Source organism: Nyctereutes procyonoides, unplaced genomic scaffold (assembly GCF_905146905.1).
Source record: "Nyctereutes procyonoides isolate TBG_1078 unplaced genomic scaffold, NYPRO_anot_genome, whole genome shotgun sequence".
In the NCBI taxonomy this organism is placed as follows: Eukaryota; Metazoa; Chordata; class Mammalia; order Carnivora; family Canidae; genus Nyctereutes; species Nyctereutes procyonoides.
Genome location: NW_026575024.1, coordinates 29,555,851 through 29,574,402, shown reverse-complemented (window position 1 = coordinate 29,574,402; position 18,552 = coordinate 29,555,851). Strand labels below are relative to the sequence as shown.

Here is an 18,552-nt window from a genome sequence, read left to right as displayed (position 1 = left end):
TCTAAGAAAGCGAGCCAGATCATGTTCCTCTCACATAAAACCTTTTGGTTTTAGAGGCACCTGGGTGGCTCAGTGGCTGAGCATCTGCCTTTGGCTCAGGTTGTGATCCTGGGGTCCTGGAATCAAGTCCTGCATCAGGATCCTTGCAGGGAGCCTGCTTCTCCTGCCTATCCTATATCTCTGCCTTTCTGTGTGTGTCTCTCATGAATGAATAAATAAAATCTTAAAACTAAACAAACAAAACCTTTTGGTTCTAGAATGAAATCTAATATCCTTACCCTGGCCGAGAATGATCTTCCTGACCTATCTCCTCCACTATCTCCTGCTGCACTCACTCCACTTTGGCCACCATGCTGAGTTCATTCCTTCCTTAGGCCTTCAAATACGTTACTCCTTTCTGCTTTACATAGCCTCCCTCCGTTCTTTGCTTGGCTACCTCCTAGTCATCCAGTTCTCATTTTAAGTGTTACTTTTTCCAGACAGGTCTCTCCTAACTTCCTAAAACTAACTACAATCCTAAATTTTAGTTTCCTTAACGCTAAAATAAGTTATCTGAAGATTAAATGAGATCATTCATATAAAATTCTTGGCGCAATAAGCAGCACACATTATGTACTTGCAGTCAGTATCAGCTATTATCTTCCTTGTTATTCTAACGAGGCACTGTTATTGCCCTTGATAATACCTCCTACACTTTGTAATTATATATTTGAGTACAGTTGATTAATAAGTGTTCCTCTTTATACCATAAATTCCACAAGGTCAAGAATTACATATCTGCTTTCTTTCTCACCATATACCTAAAACCCAGAATTTCTCACACATCTGGCACTAAACAAATACTAGATTAATGATTTATCATTAAATATGTCTTTGTTAAATGCTAATCACAAAGGAGTGCACACCAGGCATTAAAAGAAGGTAATTAGAGACATCTGGCTCAAGATAGTGAACTGAATCCATAATTTTACTTCTTTCTTCCCAAAAGTATGTTGAAATGCTAGAAAAAATATAGATATACTAATGAATGAAAAGCATATCTGGGCCGGCCCGGGGAGCTCAGCGGTTTAGCACCGCCTTCAGCCCAGGACCTGATCCTAGAGACCCAGGATCGAGTTCCACATTGGGCTCCCTGCATGGAGCCTGCTTTTCCCTCTGCCTGGGTCTCTGCCTCTCTCTCTCTCTCTCTCATGAATAAATAAATAAAATCTTTTAAAAAAAAAAAGTGTATCTGGAAGGCAAAAAAGAGTGGCATTAGTAGACCTAAACAAGGATTTATAGAAGACCATGCAGAGGGATTAGACTGTTGCAGAGATCAATCAGAGCTACAGAGCCTTCGGTTCAAAGGTGAGTACTAGTTCAACCAGTCTGGGCCTGGAAATATCGCAAGCTTAGAGTCAACCAGGCCTGGGGATGAGAGTGGGCCTTGGGGTAGTGAGATAGTATTTATTTTTTTTAAGATTTTATTTATTTATTCATGAGAGAGAGAGAGAGAGAGAGAGAGAGAGAGAGAGGGGCAGAGACACAGATAGAGGGAGAAGCAGGCTCCATGCAGGGAGCCCGACATGGGACTTGATCCCGGGTCTCCAGGATCATGTTCTGGGCTGCAGGCGGCACCAAACCGCTAAGCCACCCAGGCTGTCCATGAGATAGAATTTAACCAAAGGTTTGTTGATGCAGGGACAGTACATCCATAGGCTGGGTAACAAGCTATAGTGCCCCATCCAAACTCAGCTGGGAAAACAGCACCCCATACAGGGTGCAGGATTAGAGTGCTGCTAGCTTTTTTTTTTTGTTTTTCAATATAAGTTGTAAATATATTTTTAAACTCTATATTATGCAAAACTTTCAAACTCACATATGTGTAAAGAGAATACTACAATGAATCCTTGTGTACTTTCACTTTACTTCACCATTTCACTTATATGCCAGTTTTCTTCATCTCTACCAGGATTTCTCAACCTCAGGCTAATGACAGTTTGGACCAGATAATTCTCTGTTGTAGGGGACTGTCATGTGCACTGTAAAATGTTTGCAACATTCCCTAGCACCTCTACCTACTAGGTGCCAATAGAAAACCTCAACTGTAATGACCAAAGTCATCTGTAGACATTGCCAAATGTCGTCTGGCAGGGGAAAACCACGCTGAATTGAGAACTAGTGGTCCATACCCACTCCACTGATTATTATTTTTCAAGATTTTATTTCTTTATTTTAGAGAAAGTGAGAGAGCATGAGCATAAGGGGAGGAGCAGACACAGAGGGAGAAGTGGGACTTGATCCAGAACTCTGGGATCACACCCAGAGCCAAAGGCAGAAGCTCAACCACTAAGGCACCCAGTAGGCTCCCTCTACTGGATTTTTTTTAAAAAAGATTTTATTTATTTATTCATGATAGACACAGAGAGAGAGGCAGAGACACAGGAAGAGGGAGAAGCAAGCTCCATGCAGGGAGCTGGATGTGGGACTCAATCCCGGGTCTCAGCCCTGGGCTGAAGGCGGCGCTAAACCGCCGAGCCATCTGGGGTACCCTACTGGATTATTTTTTTTTTTTATAAATTAATTTTTATTGGTGTTCAATTTACCAACATACAGAATAACACCCAGTGCTCATCCCGTCAAGTGTCCCCCTCAGTGCCCGTCACCCATTCACCCCCCACCCCCTGCCCTCCTCCCCCTCCAGCACCCCTAGTTCATTTCACAGAGTTAGAAGTCTTTATGTTCTGTCTCCCTTTCTGATATCTCTCACACATTTCTTCTCCCTTCCCTTATATTCCCTTTCACTATTATTCATATTTCCCAAATGAATGAGAACATACACTGTCCTTCTCTGGTTACTGTGGCCAAGTTCAAAAAGGGTGTTGCCTGAGTTCTCCTCTGGGATTTTGATGGAATCTTGTCTCACATTTAGATCTTTCATCTATTTTGAGTTTATCTTTGTGTATGGTGCAAGAGAGTGGTCCAGTTTCATTCTTCTGCATGTGGATGTCCAATTTTCCCAGCACCATTTATTGAAGAGACTGTCTTTCTTCCAGTGGATCGTCTTTCCTCCTTTATCGTATATTAGTTGACCATAAAGTTCAGGGTCCACTTCTGGGTTCTCTATTCTGTTCCATTGATCTATATGTCTGTTTTTGTGCCAGTACCACACTGTCTTGATGACCACAGCTTTGTAGTACAACCTGAAATCTGGCATTGTGATGCCCCCAGATATGGTTTTCTTTTTTAAAATTCCCCTGGCTGTTCGGGGTCTTTTCTGATTCCACACAAATCTTAAAATAATTTGTTCTAAGTTTCTGAAGAAAGTCCATGGTATTTTGATAGGGATTGCATTAAATGTGTAAATTGCCCTGGGTAACATTGACATTTTCACAATATTAATTCTGCCAATCCATGAGCATGGAATATTTTTCCATCTCTTTGTGTCTTCCTCAATTTCTTTCAGAAGTGTTCTATAGTTTTTAGGGTATATTTTGAGAACCATTTGAATGGTAAATGGTTCTCCAACCTTTTATTTTCAGGTTGTAGGTGTCCTTCTGTCTAAAATGAGTCTCTTGTAGACAGCAAATAGATGGGTCCTGCTTTTTTATCCAGTCTGAAACCCTGCGCCTTTTGATGGGGTCACTAAGCCCATTCACGTTCAGAGTTACTATTGACAGATATGAGTTTAGTGTCATCATGATATCTATTTAGTCCTTGTTTTTGTGGATTGTTCCACTGAACTTCTTCTTAAAGGTGAATTTTAAGAGTCCCCCTTAAAATTTCTTGCAGAGCTGGTTTGGAGGTCACATATTCTTTCAGTTCCTGCCTGTCTTGGAAGCTCTTTATCTCTCCTTCCATTTTGAATGAGAGCCTTGCTGGATAAAGTATTCTTGGTTGCATGTTCTTCTCATTCAGGACCCTGAATATATCCTGCCAGCCCTTTCTGGCCTGCCAGGTCTCTGTGGAGAGGTCTGCTGTTACCCTAATATTCCTCCCCATGAAAGTCAGGGACTTCTTGTCTCTTGCTGCTTTAAGGATCTTCTCTTTATCTTTGGAATTTGCAAGCTTCACTATTAAATGTCGAGGTGTTGAACGGTTTTTATTGATTTTAGGGGGGATCTCTCTATTTCCTGGATCTGAATGCCTGTTTCCCTTCCCAGATTGGGAAAGTTTTCAGCTAGGATTTGTTCAAATACATATTCTGGCCCTCTGTCCCTTTCGGCGCCCTCGGGAACCCCAATTAAACGTAGGTTTTTCTTCCTTAGGCTGTCATTTATTTCCCTTAATCTGTCTTCATGGTCCCTTAATTGTTTGTCTCTTTTTTCCTCAGTTTCCCTCTTTGCCATTAACTTGTCTTCTATGTCACTCACTCGTTCTTCCACCTCGTTAACCCTCGTCGTTAGGACTTCTAGTTTGGATTGCATCTCATTCAATTGATTTTTAATTTCTGCCTGATTGGATCTAAATTCTGCAGTCATGAAGTCTCGTGAGTCCTTAATGCTTTTTTCTAGAGCCACCAGTAGCTGTAGAATAGTGCTTCTGAATTGGCTTTCTGACATTGAAGTGTAATCCAGATTTTGTAACTCTGTGGGAGAGAGGGCTGTTTCTGATTCTTTCTTTTGAGGTGAGGTTTTCCTTCTAGTCATTTTGCTCAGTGCAGAGTGGCCAAAAACAAGTTGTATTGGAACACGGGGGAGTATCACTGGTCCATCTAGCTGGTCTTCTGGGGGAGGGGCCTGCTGTGCTGATTTTCAGGTGTTAGCACTTGGGGGAGCTGCTCTGCCCCTGCCTGCTGCAGGGCTCAGCGGGGGTTGTTTACCCCGTGAGGCCCCAGGAGGAACAGCCGCAGTTGCTATGGCAACTCTGGAAGCCTGGATTCAGCCTCCGCAGGAACTACGGGCTCGGGGCTCTCGGTTCTCCGTCTGCAGGGCCTGGAGGCTCCGGGGCGGGGCCGCTGATCTGCTCAGCTCGGGGCAGGAGCGTGCTCGCTGTCCTGGGCCCTCCCAGCCTCTGCCTGTCCCAGGGGGAGGCCGGATCCTGGGCTGTGTCCTGGCGCCCTGTGCTCCGGGGCCTGCGCTGTAGGATCTGCGCTCCTGCCCTGCAGCTCCCTCCCTGGAGCCGCTCCCGAGCCCCTCCGAGCTGCTCCGGTCCCGGTCCCGCCGTGTGCGCTGCAGCCCTTAGGGAGCTCGGGGCACTCTCCTGCGCTCGCAGGTGTCTGTTAGTGTCCCAGGGAGCCCGAGGGCATCCCCGCCCTCCTGGGTCCTGCTCTAACTCCCTGCGAGACCCTTGCCGCCCGGGAAGGTTGGTGCAGCTCCTGCTCCTCCGGGACGGGGCTCTCCTGTCCTGGGGACACTCGCCCCGGTCTTAGCCCGGCTCCTCGCGGGCCCCTCCCCCTCGGAGGCCTTTTGTTTCTTTATTTCTTTTTCCCCGTCTTCCTACCTTGATAGAAGCGCGAACTCTTCTCGCTGTAGCATTCCAGCTGGTCTCTCTTTACATCTCAGGCCGAATTCGTAGATTTTCAGGATGATTTGAAGGTTATCTAGGTAATTTGGTGGGGACAGGTGATTTGGGGACCCTACTCTTCCGCCATCTTGCCCCTCCTCCCTACTGGATTATTTTAAAGCAAAGCTGAGACATATCATTTCAACTATAATTACTTCAATATGTAGCACTAAGAGAGAATTCTTAACATAATCACATTATCCTAAAGCAACGCTAATTCCTTAATATAATTTAATATACGGTTACTATTTAAATATCCCTGTTTCATAAATGTCTTTTCTGATTTGGTTAGAATTGGCATCCAGAGGGGCACCTGGGTGGCTGTGTTGAGCAACTGCCTTTGGCTCAGGTTGTGATCCCAGGATCCTGGGATAAAGTCCCACCATCAGGCTCCCCATGGAGAGCCTGCTTCTCCCTCTGCCTATGTCTCTGTGTGTCTCTCACAAATAAAATCTTAAAAAAAAAAAAAAAAGATTTGGCATCCAGAGAGGGTCTTTACATTGCATGTGATTGCTAGGTACACTAGCCCACAGAGGGTTTCCTGGGTCAGCCCTGATGACAGAAAGGACAAGGGTGGGGCCTGAGATAATTCTAGTGGGCCACAAGATATGAAGAAGGGGAAAAATGAAAGGAAGGCAGCTCCACCTAGAGGATAATTATATCCAACTTCCTAAACCATGACTGAACCCCTAGGTTAGGATATGTTCTTGTTTCTCCTCTTGAAGGGGGATACCTACTGTGAGCACATGCTAATCCACTCAATGCTCCAGAGCAACCTCAACCACAGCTTTACAAGTGACCTTCATAAATACCAAGGACATCAAATAGTAGTCCTGGGAAACAGACGTAAGAGAAGAAATAGAATAAATCTTTAAAAATATATTGCAAGGGCACCTAGGTGGCTCAGTTGGTTCAGTGTCTCCCTCAGGCTCAGGTCATGAACCCAGAACCCTGGAATCAAGCCTCAAGAGCAAGCCTCAATTTGGGCTCCCTGCGCAGTGGGGAGGCATGCTTCTCCCTCTCCCTCTGCCCCTCTCTCCAACTCGTGCTCAAGCATTCTTTCTCAATAAAATCTTTTTAAAAAAATAAATAATTAAAAATTAAAAGAAAATACAATTGCAATTTGTGTAAGAGGACACTACATTGATCTGATTTTTTTTCAAAAAGCCACTACGAAGTAAGAAGCTATCTTGCAAAAAGCCACTACAAAGTAAGGAGCAATCTTGCACCTATCAGGGACTGCTACTACCAAAAAAAAAAAAAAAAAAAAAAAAAACCTCATAAAATAACAGGTGTTAGCCAGGATGTGGAGAAACTAGAACCCTTGTGCACTCTTGGTGGAAATGTAAAATGGAAGAGAATTACTATATTATCCAGCAATTCCACTTCTGGGTATATACCCCCAAACTGAAAGCAGGGTCTCAAAGAAATATCTATACACCCATGTTCATGGCAGCATTAGTCATAATAGCCAAAATGCAGAAGCAAACCAAATGTCCATTTGTGGATAAACAGACAAGCAAAATGTAGACAGACACAATGGAACATTTTCAGCCTTAAAAAGAGAGGAATTTCTAACATGCATACAAAATGGATGAACCTTAAAGACTCATGTGAGGTGAATAAGGCAGTCACCCAAAGACAAATACAGTATGAGTCCACTTACATGAAGTGCCTAGAGTAGTGAAATTCAGTCAGAAAGTAGAATGGTGGTTGCCAGGGGCCTCAGGGAGGGAGGAATGGGGAGTTACAGTTTAATGGGTATGGAGCTTCAAGCTTTTCATCTTTACAAGATGAAAAGAATTATGGAGATGGATGGTAGAGATGACTACACAACAGTGTCAATAAACTCAATGCCAGTGAACCACACTTAGAGATGGTTGAAATAGTAAATTTTGTTATGTGACTTTTACCACAGTAAAAAAAATTGGGGAAAAAGGGAGTAATTTGGGAATTAACTTCTTAGAAACTTAAAACACGATTAGGGGAGAAACAACCTCAAATAGGAAGGCTGAACAGAAGAAAAGACGAAACAGAAAAACACATTACTAATGTGAAAGACCAAATCATGGACGTTCCCAAAACACAGAGTAGTAAGAGTGAGAAGAAAAGTGTGACAATAAAGAGACATGTGGGACAGATCTAGGAGTTCCCAAAGAAGAAAACAGTAAGGAAGGAGGGAAAGAAATTATACGATAAAGTTTTCTAAGTTAGCAGGCCAAATTGAGCATCAAGTTTGAATGACAACATTGAAAAAGGAGCTAGTTTTACCTAAAAACATCCTGACAAAGTTTTTGAAACTCTGGATCGAAATCAACCAACCAACCAGAAGCCACTCTTAAAAACTTTCAGCAGAAGAAAAAAGGTTCCCTACAGAGAAACAAGAAACAGATTTATGTAGGATTGCACATCTAAAATACCACCACCAAAGTCAATGGTGCCACAGTCTACCAAGTTCTTAGGAAGAACTTTGAACCTGGAGTTATTACTCATCTAGCCAAATTTTCATTTCAGCATGAGGACAAAAGAAAGCAATTTCCAAAGTGTGGGGCTTTGGGGTCAGATAAACCTAAGAGTTCAAAACCTTATTCTCCTACTTAGTCGTAGTGTGACAATCTCTTGGAAACTTTGTGGAATGCCTTATGAAATGTAAGTCTATTACTACTCTCTATTTCTTACACTTACTGATTTAAAAGAAGCAACATCTGCAAAATGCTTGATATATCAAGAAAAAAGATTTGGCCTTGGCATCCAGAATCTCACATACTAGTAGAAAACCTCAGTCCAGATTTTAGGATCAGGCAGGTCCCTTTGTCTAAAACAGGGAAACTATAGCCCAAATGCAGCCCACTGACAGTTTGTATAAATAAAATGTTATTGGAGTAGAGCTGTATGTATTCATATTGCCCCTGACTGCTTTTGCACTACAAAGGCAGGGCTGAATAAATGTAACACAGTAGTATGATTGCAAAAAACTGAAATTCTTTATTATGCGGCTCTTGATAGAAAAAGTCCACTGAATCCTATCTAGAATGTTATTACCACCTCTGCTCTTACACAATTCTAGATCAAATACTACTTTTTGTAGGTAATTGCTCATTTCTTGTACTTCCATAACACTATATATCTAATCTGCTGTAACACTAATCACATTGAATTAAAGTCATTCATTATATGTCCATTAAATTACAAATTTCTGGAAGGTATGGATTCAAGATCACACACAGATATTCCTGCACTCAATATTTATTCTTTCATTCAATAAATATCGACTGAGTGACTTATTGTGCCAGGCAGGTCTTGAGGGTACAGTAGTGAATAAATCAAAATTCCTTACTCTTAAGAAGCTTATATTCTAGCAAAGGAGAAAGAACAAAAGGTAAGTAAAGAAATATATCACACAGGTAATAATGAGTGCTATGAAGAAAAATAAGGCAGGGTAAAAGAGGAAATGGGGGGGGGATCAGGACAAGTCCTGAATGAATAGATGGATGGAATAAATATCAGGAGGCATGAACGGTACAGTATTGTTTATTATCAATAGTAGTAAAGTTGACAACTATAAGCAATATGACAAGAAGAGACTCAGCTAGCTAGATAACTTAGAAATTAATAAAAAAGATTACAGTTAATGTTTTAGCATTTATATAGTAGACAAAGAGCACAGTGCCATACATGTATTATATCATTCAATTATCCTAAGAACCCTAAGATAGATACCATTATTAACCCTGTTGTGTCGGTGAGGAAATTGAGCACAGAGATTAACCTGTCCGCATTACAAAGCTAAAGCAAAACCACAAAGTTGCACTATTCTCCAGACTCTTCATAAACTGCAGGACCAATACCACTTTAAGTCTTCCAAACTTTCAGGCCAGAACATCTCTCTGGCATGGAAGTAAGATTTTACCTTTTGACATTTGAATTACATCCATGTTTCTGATAGAGTTAAGGACAATACAAATAGTGACGATGTCCCCAAGCCTCTGTAAGGGAAGGACACGTAGATCTATTACGAAAACAAGAGAGAGGGGCACCTGGGTGGCTCAGTGGTTGAGACTGCCTTTGGCTCAGGTTGTGATCCTGGGGTCCTGGGATTGAGTTCCACATCAGGCTCCCCTCAGGGAGCCTGCTTCTCCCTCTGCCTATGTCTCTGCCTCTCATGAGTAGATTAAAATCTAGAAAGCAAGAAGGAGAAGAGAGGAGAGGAGGGGAAGGGAGGAGAAGGGAGGGGAAGGGAGAAAAGAGAGGGGAAGAGGGGAGGGGGAGAGGAGGGAGGAGAGGAGAGGAGAGGAGAGGAGAGGAGAGGAGAGGAGAGGAGAGGAGAGGAGAGGAGAGGAGGGGGGGGAGAGGAAGGGAGGGGAGGGGAAAGGAAAAAGAAAACAGAAGAGAACTTCCAGTTCCCACTGTAAAATCTCAGTTTGGGAGATAGGCTCAGGGATCATATCACTTTCCTAGGGTCCCTCCCTAAATGGACAGAGTCATCACTTCATCTCTCAGGCTTGTCCTGGTCGAGGTCTTCTGGAGGTGGCCTTGCATGACTCAGGCTGATGTTGGCAAGGCAAGCACAATGGTCTATTCTTTGCCCTACCCCCACCTCCTCTCCACTATCCACTCTTGCAAAATCTCACTTCCTAGACTCAGGCTATGGGGATAGCATTTCAAAAATACTAAAATGGTGTTCTGGGACAACAGGTGTTTATTTGCTATATCCTTTTCCCATGAAAACAAAGGGTCATGTTATTCTAAGAGCTTACATGTAGACAGGTGAGTCACCTAAAGACTCAGATACACCTTGGTCAACTACAAAAATAATCACTGAAGTAAAAGCCATATTCCTCTATCTTCAATTCCTAAAGTCCATTTATTTGTCTCGTCCCTACACTTTCTGATAGAAGTATTTATCAGTTCTCAAAGGCAGAGTTGTAATGTTAAGTGCTTCATACTGGCTCTAAAAACAGCAAAAAAATCAGGTTGCCTCTAGAGCCTGAACCACTAGGTTGAGCCCAATCTTGACTTGGGCCAAATTATCATTCAGAAACTATTTTCTACTGCCCACCTATCTTCCATAAGGCCTCTGGAGTTATCTTTCTAAAACAAAAATCTGACCATGTCATTTCCTTCCTTCCCATCACCAGGAGACACCCTGACTCTTGTGCTCACTGTACCAGCAGGTCCACTGTGCTGAGGCTAGCTCTGGCCACTCCCTACCTCAAATACCTCAACTATGCACAGTTCCTCAAATACCTCACTTGCTCCTTCACGTTTCCTTGCTTTCACCCTATCTGGCACATCCTCATTTTCCTTAGTCACTATATTAATTAAAACTGCTCAGAGCTCACCCCCATGCCTCCTTACCACTCTCCAGGCATGAGTCTTTTATACTCTCAAGCAGCACTTACTGTGGAATATAGCCAAATAATATGTAGCTGAGTAGACCTTGATGCTTGCTGTTCACACATTTCTTCCAAGAGACAGAGAATATTTTTTCTTTCTTTCTGGAATCCTTAGCATCTAACAGGTACTGAATGAACCTATGATTAAAGATACTTAGGGAAAGCTATGGAGTTCACAATAATAATGTCACTTGCTTTGATGATAAAAAAAATACTTCTTTAAACAAGAATGTGAACTCCTTTATAGATTCCAACTTTGAGCAAAGTATTAAAGGAGAAAGCTGGGGGGAGCAGGTGATCTGATTTGAGAACTGATAAACTTGAATGAGTTTTTGGGCTTCCATAGAATGTTTATCGTGTCTGGTTCTAGAATTCTGTAGTTCAAAGACTCCTTCACAAATGTTTAGAGGATACTATTTCCAGATTTAAAAAAAAAACAGTTATATAAACTATTATATCTGAAATAATTTATTTTTTTAAATTGTATTTATTTATTCATGAGAGACAGAGAGAGACAGAGAGAGAGAGAGAGAGAGAGAGAGAGAGAGAGGGGCAGAGCCCCAGGCAGAGGGAGAAGCAGGCTTCATGTAGGGAGTCCGACGTGGGACTCGATCTTGGGTCTACAGGACCACATCCTGGGCTGAAGGTGGCGCTAAACCGCTAAACCACCCGGGATGCCCCAATCTGAAATAATTTAAAGTATGGTTACAATAGCTTTACCTTGTATTCCTGCTTAACAATTATTGGTGATAAGGTCTTTATGTGAAAATCCTATTATTAAAAAAAGCTGTTGAAATAAAAGACAGGATGAGATGGGTTGATGCAGGACTTTGTTTAAAAGGTAGAGGGCAGAAGAACAGCTAAATGTCTGCAGTCGTAGTGGTACTGCTGCCAAGATGACCCTGCCTTGGGAGTTGCCTAAAATCCTAGCCTCCAAGAGGCCTTGACATGAGTCTTGACTGACCAGCTAAGATTCTTGACTTCCTTAGTCTCCCATCAATAGTAACAGAATGGTGGGATGGTAAGAGTAGCAATATGATACCCAGCACTTGCTGAGTGACTGCTATGTGCTGACCCAGCACTAGGCCAAGCACTTCATTTGTGTTACTTCTTTCTCCAAAACAACCCTATGAAGGAAATTGTGTTCCTATCCTATTTTGCAAATGGTGAAAAGACACACAGAGAAGTCAGACACGTACCTCCCCCTGCTGCTAAGTTTAAGCGCCAACTCACAAACCCAGATGATCTAGCCCCAGAGCACAGGCTTTTAACCATTGCATACAGGCCTTCTCCAAATATTCCACTAGGCTGCTCACTCGCCAGCCTTAATATATATAATCTCAAGATCATTCAGTAGCATTTTCTTTTAAAGATTTTATTTATTTATTCATTGATTCAAGACACACACTGAGAGAGACAGAGAGAAAGAAAGAGAGAGAGAGAGGCAGAGACATAGGCAGAGGGAGAAGCAGGCTCCATGCAGGGAGTCCGATGTAAGACTCAATCCCGGGACTCCAGGATCACACCCTGGGCCCAAGGCAGGCACTAAACAGCTGAGCCACCCAGGGGTCCCCTCAGTAGCATTTTCTTACACAGGAAAACCTCTAAATAGTTGAATGAGAGTATGCATCACTATGTTGCTCAAACTTCATGAGAACGGAAACAGAGGTTCCTCTTCAAGACCAAAGAACCCATTTCTATAGCTGCTGGGAGGGTTAGTGGCTAATAGTTCTCAGCAAGTGCTTTCCCAGGAGCTGTCCTTGGCCTGAGAGAGTAGCCTGGGAAAGGGAAAAGCCTCTGCAATGCTCATTCTACCTCTAGACCTCCTGCAGGATTGACTGAGGCCTTCGCTGCCTTTGCTCTGATCATGTGACATTTCATGTCCCCTCTCTCCTCAATACTAATGCCTTCAGTGTTTCGAAGGTGCTGTGTAGAGAGAAAGTACTCTCCAGTAAACTTGCTATCTCAGAGTCTGTTCCCTCTAGATCAAAACTAATAAAATCAAGATGTAAAATTAGTAAAAACTAAAGAACAACTAGAAATTGTATTCATGACCACTGACTTCATGGGGAAGAGGTACTCAGAAGATAATGCTAGAACTGGATTTAATGCTTTAGTATATGTAACACAAATCATCCGAATTAACAGCAGTAAAAATGCTTTAAAAGAAAAGCTGGTTATATAAGGAAAAGTATTATTGTGATTCCACTTAAATTAGGTAGCTAGAATAGACAAATTTATAGAGACAGAAAGAGTTACCAGGGGCTGGGAGAAGGGGGCGAGTTACTGCTTAATGTTTAGAGTTTTAGTTGGGGATTATAAAAAAGAGTTCTAGAGGTGGATGGTGGTGACAGCTCAATAATGTCTTAATTTCACTGAACCATACAGTTAAGTTGGGAAAATTTATATGATGTATATTTTATTACAATTAGGAAAAAAGTTAGTTCTACTCAATAATTAATGTGGAATGCTTTTTAAAAAGAATACACATGAGAAAATAACCAGGTACTTAGACTTCAAAAGAAAGGAAGCAAAGTTGCCTGTCTACCTTCCTTTTCATTCCTTTCTGTTTTGACAATTAAAACACCAGCCGTTGCTGTTCAAAAGCATCCCAGAGACCAAGGCAGAAAAACTTATAATTTAATTCATCTGCTTAAGACATACTTTGCTTAGCAAACCCATTATGATGCAAATATTTTAAAATAATTGGCCTCATTTCTCAGAAAGCATTTGGTTTTAAAATTAGAATGTGATATCAAAATTTACAGAAATACTTCTGAAGATCTGCTCTGGTAAAAATGTCATTACATTTGGGGTTTTCAACATTGCAAAGAATATGTAAGCCTCTTCATTTTCCTGTTTAGTCAAAACCAATTATACGAAATTATTTTTTAACTTAAAAAGGATATGTGCCAATACATATTAATGTCACAATTAGCAATATTCTAGATAATTAAGATAGTTTTCTTTTTAACCACAATATTGAAACTATTAAAATCTATGTTAGTTAGCTATGTAAAATGGATAATATTGGGGCAAGATTTCTTCTTCTATGTAGAGGAAGAAATCAAAGTTTGTATGTTTAATTTTAAAGCCTATACCATTTTGACTTTAAGACTGGGGAAAAGAGAAGTTTTAGGGAGCAAATATAAGTTATCTACTGCATTATTAATCTATTTAAGTCTGCACTTGGTACTGAGAATCTAGTAACCAAATGTGAATAGCAAATATACTACTTGATAGAATCTAGTTCCTGAGTTAAAGAAACTGAGAGCTAGAAAATCAAAAGAAATCTGTGCATAAAATAATACCTCATTAATCCTGACCAAATACAGTGGCAGATGGACAACACATAAAGGATTATAGTACCTACTTTTCTGATTCAAATGCTCCCTTACTTAGTGGAAATTCATCAGCCTTCAAATGTTCTATTAATTATGCAGGAAAAACTGTGCATGGTTAAATAACAGAATAAGAAAAAAAGCCTCAGAAAGCTCATTTAATAAAATAGGAAATCATAAGAGAAAAATTGGTTCACAGATAGATATTTTCCAAACTCAAAGGCAATGATCATTTCCTTAAGACTTTTGGATGATCTCCCTTTCTTTTACACTCTCTGATGATAGTCCTACTACTGTCCAAAGCAAAGTGTGCCACTACACATAAGTACCTACACTCATTCTGTTCTCTGGTGACCAGGGATTTGGCAGCCCTGCTTAGACCTGCTTAGATCACTGACAGCATCTCCAGCCATAGAGAATGTCACACTAGAGAGGTGAAAACTCATAAAATCCATATAAAATGACAAAAGGTCAACACTTTATAGACTAGGAAAAACAACACAAAAAGCTAGGATGTTTATAGGCAATTATTGACTAGACATTAGAAATTAACTGTGGTGTAGAAATTATGGCCTAGTATCACCAAGGATGTTATATATAAGCAAGGTGACATGATAAAGATACAGCTTTTATTACTTGTTAAAAGACATAACTGTTAGATTCCAAAATCTATATTTAAAAACACAATGAACACCTATTTCTATTATTCTTCACTACAAGGTTAATATGGACACAATATAAGGGAAAGTAAACACAACCATATAGATGCACAAGGTTACCACAGACTGTCAGCAAACATGATGAATATTGTACACTATTAAAGGGGACAACAGACATAGGTGAGTGGCTCACCTCTTCTGTCCTTCGAGTCAGAATTACCTGTATAATAAGTGAAAAATAGAAACATTCACTCAAATTAAAGAAATACATTACAATTTAACCTAAATTAAGAAAAAATAAGCCCTAGGGATACAGATATTTTCTTGTTTATATATGTTGGAGCTAGAATGAGGTACCCTCCAATAAATGGGTAATGAGATTGCTGAAACTCACTAAACATTAATCAGTGGTTTGTCCTTCTGAGTACAAAAACAACACAGCATCAATCTTCCTAAAAAGTACAAGAACATAAAAAGAAATACAAACACAATAGTATTAGAGGTCATTATGTCTTTTAGGCCATTAAAATGCAACAGGACAGGGATCCCTGGGTGGCGCCGCGGTTTGGCGCCTGCCTTTGGCCCAGGGCGCGATCCTGGAGATCCAGGATCGAATCCCACGTCAGGCTCCCGGTGCATGGAGCCTGCTTCTCCCTCTGCCTGTGTCTCTGTCTCTCTCTCTCTCTGTGTGACTATCATAAATAAATTTAAAAAAATTAAAAAAAATTAAAAAAAAATAAAATGCAACAGGACAAAATTAAGGATATTAAAGACAAATGGTAATAAAATCTAATTAGTGTAAAAAAAAAAAAGTCTACCAATGTAGACCAAATTCTATATACTAACAGAGAAAACTTTTTCAAAGGCTTGTGGAATATCCACAAGCCCTTATAAATTATTGCCCATTGTAGAAATAACAGACAATATTATTTTATCATGATGCAATAAAACTAGAAATTAACAAAGAAAACAGCTGAAAATTAAAAGCAAAGCCAAATTACAAAATACCTCAGAAATAATAAAATCATTCTTTGGCAGAATCTACCAACTCTCCCCTAGTAATTGTCTCCTCTTCTTGCATTTGGTACAGAAACCATGTTTTGTTTTTGTTTTTTGTTTTCTTTTAGCCGAGCACAAAGCTGTCCAGCTACAGACTGCATTTCTAAGACTCCTTTGTGCCAAATGCAGTTATATGAAGAATTCCAGGCAATGACATGTAAGCAAAAGTGATGAGGGTAACTTCTGGATCACATTCTTTTTTTTTTTTTTTTTTGGATCACATTCTTTAGAAAAGAAATCATCCCCATTTCCTCTGTTCCCCTTTCTCAGGGGCTGGAACCAGAACCCAATGATGAGAGCCATCCATCTCTGATCAAGCAGATGAGGGCAATCTTGCCGAAATGGCAGAGCCAAGAAGAAAAAAAGAACTTGGTGCACCTGGTTGGCTCAGTTGGTTAAGTGGCTGACTCGATTTCGGCTCAAGTCATGAATATCAAGGTTGTGAGATTGAGCCCCTTTATCGAACTCTGCAGTGGAGCCTGCTTAAAATTCTTTCGGGGTGCCTGGGGGCTCAGTCAGTTGAGCATCTGACTCTTGGTTTCAGCTCAGGTCATGATCTCGGGGTCCTGGGATCAAGCCCCAAGTTGGCCTCTGCACTCAGTGTGGAGTCAGCTTATCCCTCTCTTGCTCCCCGCTCCCAAATGAGTAAATAAATAAAATCTTTAAAACAACAACAACACTTCTCTCTTTTCTTCTGCCCCTTTCCCCTTAAAAAAAAAGAAAAGAAAAAAAGAAACTCAGTCCTTGATTAGGCAAAGCCCTCTGGTCTACCTCTGGAATATGAAAAGGGAGAAAAGGCTTCTGTCTACTTAAGCCACCGAATTTTGGTCTGTCTGTATCAGAGTACTTTAGACTGCACCATAACTAATTCAATTACCTACAAGAACACTGATGGAATGTGGCTAAAGCTGTGCTTATAAAAATTCATAGCATTAAATATATAACTGGGAAGAAGGAAAATAAAAACAAGGTAAGCATTCAATTTAGGAAGAAAGAAAAAGCACAAAATAAATCTAAGAAAAGCAGAAAGAGTAAGAATAAGAAAGAAATTAATGAAATAAAAACTGAAAAATGACAGGACCAATAAATATACAATAGGAGGCTCTTTGGAAGAAAAAAGCAACAAACTATGAAACATATACATGGTTACTCAACTCAAGCATGAAAATAGACAAATATATAACAAATATTAACAGCTATGTAGGAAATGAATCTTAAGAGATGACTTTTCCTCAGATCTATTCAAGTAATTTTGAACACATGAACGAGATGCATAGTTAGCTAGGTAAAGTTCAATTCTTTCTGTGAAGCAAAACAAAACACTGACAACTAAGACTTACCAAAAATAGCACACATATATTAAAACCAAAAAAAAAAAGCACATATATGAGGAAATAGACCAATTTAATTTAGAAATAACTTATGAATGTCATTAGAAAAATCCCAAATACAGTAGTATCAAACAAATTGCTACAGTTCATTCAAGGAAAATCCAAGTAGGGTTGTTTTTGCAGAAAAGTAAATAGTTCAAAGTTCAGAAATCTATTAAAATGATTCACCACAGTATATTATACAAAGACAAAAAATCATAAAGATCTTGTTCATTGATGCTAAACAGGCAATTGGTAAAATTTAATATCCATTCTTGACACATATGTTCTTGAAAGCAGAAATAAATTAATAAAACCTAAACATGATAAATATGTTTACCTCAACACAAGAGTCAGCATCATATTTAATGGAAAACCACTTAGCATCCTCCTGAGAGTCCGGTACAAGACAAAGCTGTCTGCTTTAACCATTGCTTGCTTCCTAACTTTATTCTGAAGGTATTCACCAATCATTTAAAGAGAAAAAGACTGATTTGAAGACTGATAATTGAAGTAAATTATGTCAAACACTGAGGAAATTTATTAAGATGAACATAAAATAAGCATAAAATAAGCTTACAAAAGTCAATAGCTTTATGTAGTATACCCAAAACTAAAAAAGTGATCTATATTAATTACATCTTAAAAAAAAAAAAAAAAAAAAAAAGGATGCCTGGGTGGCTCAGCGGTTGGGCATCTGCCTTCGGCTCAGGGTGTGATGCTGGCGTGCCAGGATCAAGTCCACATCGGGCTCCCTGCATGGAGCCGGCTTCTCCCTCTGCCTCTATGTCTCTCATGAATAAATAAAATATTTAAAACAAAACAAAACAAAACGGTCAATAGCCTTCATAGCCTCAAGAGCAGCCAGTTAGAAGACATAGTGGAAGAAAATAATCCATTTATACTAACAATAAGCAAAACACCAAAATAGCAACAACAACAACAACAACAACAACCCTCTGAAATATCTAGAAATAAGCTGAATAAAACATATGCAACATCAGTGGGAAAAACTTTAACAGTTGCAAGAAATGCAAAGACTTCAGCAAATGGAATACACTGCATTCTTGGATAGACTTAAAGATGTCAATTGTCCCTGTTAATCTATAAACGTGACATAACTTTTCTCCTGCTATATAAGTTGATTCTACTGTTCAAAAAGAAAAATAATCAAGAATCGGTAACAAAAATAAGATTAACAAGGGATGATTAACCTTATCAAATACTATTTTAGAGTTAAAAT

The 18,552-nt window shown here is 40.1% G+C and overlaps 1 protein-coding gene across 2 annotated transcripts in view; it reads right to left on the bottom strand.

Annotated features, from left to right (window-relative positions):
• The window catches only part of PTPRA (protein tyrosine phosphatase receptor type A), a 173,582-nt gene that overhangs the window by 50,430 nt on the left and 104,600 nt on the right, over window positions 1–18,552 (bottom strand). Inside the window, exon 4 of one of the 2 annotated variants that reach the window (XM_055346171.1) lies at window positions 15,074–15,100. The exons of the other annotated variant lie outside the window; for it this stretch is intronic. Within the exon in view, the coding sequence (XP_055202146.1) occupies window positions 15,074–15,100 (27 nt within the window). The remainder of the gene's footprint in view (window positions 1–15,073; window positions 15,101–18,552) is intronic. 2 annotated transcript variants of the gene reach the window in all.